This window comes from Austrofundulus limnaeus, unplaced genomic scaffold (genome assembly GCF_001266775.1).
Source record: "Austrofundulus limnaeus strain Quisiro unplaced genomic scaffold, Austrofundulus_limnaeus-1.0 Scaffold179, whole genome shotgun sequence".
NCBI classification, from domain to species: Eukaryota; Metazoa; Chordata; class Actinopteri; order Cyprinodontiformes; family Rivulidae; genus Austrofundulus; species Austrofundulus limnaeus.
The window spans coordinates 259,241-264,255 of NW_013952581.1; the positions used below are offsets into that span (position 1 = coordinate 259,241).

Here is a 5,015-nt window from a genome sequence, read left to right on the forward strand (position 1 = left end):
CTGTAGAACCTTTTGTGTTCATCTGCTTTTAGTCTGATCAACGACGGCGTATTAAGGATATTTTGCAGATGAAAAAAAAAAAAGTAAATTTCTGGCTTTAATTGTAGCAATTTGAGTTTTTCCTCATGAATTTTTCTCAGAAAATTTCTGTTTTTTTCTGGAAAATTTCTGATTTCTAATACGCCGTTGTTGATCTCCTTCATAATCTCCCAGTTCTGTTTCAGTTTCTCCTCATTTCCTCCCATTTCTCCTGACTTGTTTCATATCCCACCCCCCACTGCTCCAAGCTGAAGAACACACTTTGCAGCAGAGGGTCTGCTGAGCCCTTCCTGAACCAGCAGGCTCGTCCTGTAAGTGCCTCCGAGCCTCGTGTGTCACTGGAAGCTCCTCCAGCTGTTGTTTCTCCGTCATTGCAAAAACGCTGAGCAAGTTCAGATTAATGTGAAGTTTAAAGATCGTAAAACGTGCGTCATGTTGGATCGTTGTGTCTCTGCAGAGCGCCGGCAACAACAGCGCAGCCGATCAGGGAGAATTCATTTCTCGCATCAAGAGTCTGGAGCTGGAGAACCAGAGTTTACACAAAGGTTCGTTCATCAGCTTCACTTAGAAGATAAACGACCCTTTTCTTTCTTCATGATATAATAAAAGGATTAATTGTTTAATTTTAATTATTCTGAACAAATCAATCAGTCTTTAAAATATACGTGTCCCTTGAAGGGACATGTGGAGGAAAAAAAAAGAATCCTGAGAAAGTTTCTCAGGATCCTGACTTTCTTGGGATTCTGAGAAAGTAAGTCGGGATCCTGAGAAAGTAAGTCGGGATCCTGANGGATCCTGAGAAAGTAAGTCGGGATCCTGAGAAAGTAAGTCGGGATCCTGACTTTCTTGGGATTCTGAGAAAGTAAGTCGGGATCCTGAGAAAGTTTTGCGAGATCCTGACTTTCTTGGGATTCTAAGTCGGGATCCTAAGAAAGTAAGTCGGGATCCTGAGAAAGTAAGTCGGGATCCTGACTTTCTTGGGATTCTGAGAAAGTAAGTCGGGATCCTGAGAAATTAAGTCGGGATCCTGAGAAAGTTTTGCAGGATCCTGACTTTCTTGGGATTCTGAGAAAGTAAGTCGGGATCAGTTTTTATTTTATTTTTTTCCCGTATGTCTCCTTACGGGCTCCATAAAAATGAYCACAGACAGGCAGAACTTGGTCAAACTGTCTCTAAACTGCTCAATGTTTTATTTACTGCACGTTCTGGTTTAAACCTGAAAKGTCTCCATTTCTTCAGTGGTGGATGACCTGCGAGTGGCTCTCGCCAAACTCGAATGTCGAGTTTCAGTTCTTGAGAAGAGTCCGGCTCCCGTGGCTCCAGCTCCCTCTGTCCCCTGCACGAATGTGAGTAGTTTTCATTTTAACGTTGTAAGCCTCCTGTCCGGGTTTATTTAACCATAACCCGACTCTCTCCAGGGTTTGACCGTCCAACAGAAGAGCAGAGCTCCAGTTAAAGACGATGAAGACGACGACGATGACATCGACCTSTTTGGCAGCGATGAAGACGACGAAGAGGCAGAGAAACTTAAAGAGCAGAGACTGAAAGAATACGCAGAGAAGAAGGCGAAGAAGCCAGCCATCATCGCCAAGTCCTCCATCCTACTCGACGTCAAACCTGTGAGTTTATATTTTTAAAAACGTCTAAAACGTCACCTCAAAGCGCCCTCTTCCTTCAGCCGGCGCTCCTACCCTCTTCTCGTTGCAGTGGGACGATGAGACGGACATGGCGAAGCTGGAGGAATGCGTGCGCTCGGTCCAGGCCGACGGTCTGCTATGGGGGACGTCCAAACTGGTCCCCGTGGGGTACGGCATCAAGAAGCTGCAGATCGCATGCGTGGTGGAAGACGACAAGGTGGGCACGGACCTGCTGGAGGAGGAGATCACCAAGTTTGAAGACTACGTAAGTTCTCAGAAATATTTCAATGTAAACAAATATCATCACTCTGGTTAAAGGAATAGTCTGGTTCTTTCTGAACTGATGTTCTGTCAGGTGGTACTTGAATATGGTGTGGTATGAGGGTCAAAATTAAGACTACTTGTAGCAGGAGGCTATAGGCTATTTATTCCTAATCCAGCTATTGATCTAATTAATGATAGGCCTGCACCGCTAACTGAACAGCTGGCATTGTAGAGGCTAGCGACTGGCATGGATAAGCTGAGGTTAGCATTGGAGAGGCTAGCAACTAGCATGGACAAGCTGACGTTAGCATTGGAGAGGCTAGCGATTAGCATGGATAAGCTGACATTAGCATTAGAGAGGCTAGCGACTAGCATGCATTACCTGGCATTAGCATTGGAGAGGCTAGCAAATAGCTTGGATAAGCTGGCATTAGCATTGGAGAGGCTAGCGACTAGCATGGATATGCTGACATTAGCATTGGAGAGGCTAGCGACTAGCATGGATATGCTGACATTAGCACTGGAGAGGCTAGCGACTAGCATGGATATGCTGACATTAACATTGGAGAGGCTAACGACTAGCACGCATAAGCTGGCATTAGCATTGGAGAGGCTAGCAAATAGCATGGACTAGCTGATGTTAGCATTAGAGAGGCTAGCGACTAGCTTGGAAAAGCTGGAGCTTAAACTGCACCATACTTTATCAGCTGTTTCATCAAAGGAATATGAAGAAAAATGTCTTCATCTATGCTGTGCTAACAATTAGCCAAACAAATCCCTGGTTTCTTTTTTTTTTTCTTTTAAGATTTATAAAACAATCTCTAAAAACCAAAATGTTATTCAAACATTTCTTTATTTTCTAATGAACTGTAAAGTTATAGATGAAACATTAACCGCCATTGTTAATTCCTTTCTGTTTTCAGGTTCAGAGTGTTGATGTAGCAGCGTTCAACAAGATCTGATCCCCTCCTGTCTTTACGCCTCGCCTTGTTTCTCTGCTGGATGTGTCAACGGTTAATAATAAAACCAATTCTTGCACTGAATCAATTCATAAATGTGTTTTTTTTTAAACACACACATCATACATTTAACACTAATATTAATCTTTTATCTGCGTTTGTCTCGTAGCCTCAACTGCAGAACTTCACTTTGCTCTCAATCAAAACTTTACTTTTGTGTAACTTTATCCACCTCAAAGTAAAACACAGTAAGACAAAAACACTACATTCTGTTTTATCACCAAGTAATTAATTTTAATTCATTTGGAAATGTTGCTCTAAGGAGTTGTCATAAATCTAATCTGGTTCAGCTGCTCAGTTTGTGCTACAGAAAGRGATGGGGGTCATCGTTCCTGGACACACTTCAGGTAAAGCTGGAGCAAAAGACCCTCATCCTCTTGGTTCTGTTCTGCTGGCTTCCCTGAGCACAAAAAAATAATGAAATGACAAAAAAACAAAGGTTTTTATTTATTTTTTTTTTGGTTTAGAGAAACTGCAAAAAATGATAAAGGAATGGTATCAGTTACTTCCATCTAGAGGTTGATTTGGGAATAACCACTCTTGTTTTAAATTACTAGAAAAAAACCATACTAAGACAAAGCTGTACGAGGATAAAGTCACAATATTATGAGAATAAAGATGCAATATTACCAGAACAAAGTCATTTTACTGGCATATTACTGTACCTCCAATAGTAACCATGTGTTTGCATAAACAATTTTATCACCTTGTTTTTATTGTAGGAAGATAAAAGGTATTTGTTGTCCTTCKGAGAATCAAAGAGCTTTAAGATAATTGGGGGGCGGAGTTTAAACCAGGAAGCTGACTTTGATCCATTTAGATTCTGTTTAAGTTTCTTTAAACATGCTTAGTTTTTCTGGGTGTCCTGAACTTTGTCTTCACTTTACCCTGATCGGTTCACTTTTTAGTTTCTTGTTAAAAGTCTTTGTCACATTTTGGACCCAGTCTCAGGTTTAACTAAACCTGACAGAAAACATCAGACTTTCCTGACCCGCCTACTGAGTGGACCGCTGCCTGAGTTTCTGAAGAACAGAGATGAGCTCCATGCAGGACGTGAAACCCAGGGTCCTGAGGATCAGGACTCCGGTGGACCTGCAGAGTCTGGCTGCACGAATCACAGAGCAGCTCTCACAGGTGAGTCACCTGCAGAGAAGAACCTGGTTGAAGTCTTCTCAATAAAACATGACAAACCCTTAACAGTTTAACACATTTAGCTGCTGTTTGAGTTTATTATATTAAGTTTGACCCACAGTGTGTTATAACCTTTACATAACTTTACTAAAAGTTATTTTTTTAATTTGTTGTATCAAAAGCAAATATTTAAATACTAAAAATCAAAGAAACATGCAAAATGTAACAAGTTGTTAAAATCAGTTATTCATTGATTAAAGGTAATTCATGTGGCTGCTGTTAAAGTGCTTCATGGTCCAGGGTTGAGTTTAAAGTTCATCACTGAGGCTCAGCCTTTCTGCAACACATTCATGTTGTGTGTATGACCCACAACAACCGCAACGAGCTAAAGCTAACAAAAGGTCTGGGGTCAGATTTATAAAGCTTGCGTACGCACAAAACGAGCCCAGAAACATGCGTACGCCACTTTTCACGCAAAAGGTTGTGATTTATAAAACCCAAACTTGATGTGAAAATGTGCGGTGCCTCACAGCTCTGACCCATGCGTACGTTCATGTTGGAGATGGGAAACTGCGACACAGGTGAAGTGAGGAATTATAGCCAGGGCCGGATTAGTAACCCTAATACCAAGGGCATAAATTTAGTTCTACCACTAGGCTTGATTAGTTCTATTGTTCATAGAGAGCCAGTAGTTCTATGAACAGTAGAACTAATCAAGCCTAGTGTTAGGCGATGGCCTTCGCATGGCCTAGGCCTGTGACTAACCTGTTTGTCCATGTGGAGGCGGAGCTTATAAGGCTGAGTTCACCTGAAACTCATCAGACTGAAGAAGTCTCTTGGAGGAGAGACGAAACGTTTCACTAAAGAAGAACCATCCAGAGGACCTACTGATGTTTTCTTTTTGATTTTTTTCTACCTGGATTAA

The 5,015-nt window shown here is 41.7% G+C and overlaps 1 protein-coding gene across 1 annotated transcript in view; it reads left to right on the forward strand.

Annotated features, from left to right (window-relative positions):
- The window catches only part of LOC106524203 (uncharacterized), a 15,574-nt gene extending 12,591 nt beyond the window's left edge, over nucleotides 1-2,983 (forward strand). The window contains exons 5-9 of the mRNA XM_014017917.1: nucleotides 448-584; nucleotides 1,279-1,385; nucleotides 1,458-1,658; nucleotides 1,747-1,941; nucleotides 2,864-2,983. Of these exons, the coding sequence (XP_013873371.1) occupies nucleotides 448-584; nucleotides 1,279-1,385; nucleotides 1,458-1,658; nucleotides 1,747-1,941; nucleotides 2,864-2,902 (679 nt within the window). The 3' untranslated portion in view covers nucleotides 2,903-2,983. The remainder of the gene's footprint in view (nucleotides 1-447; nucleotides 585-1,278; nucleotides 1,386-1,457; nucleotides 1,659-1,746; nucleotides 1,942-2,863) is intronic.
- Nucleotides 2,984-5,015: the final 2,032 nt, after the last annotated feature.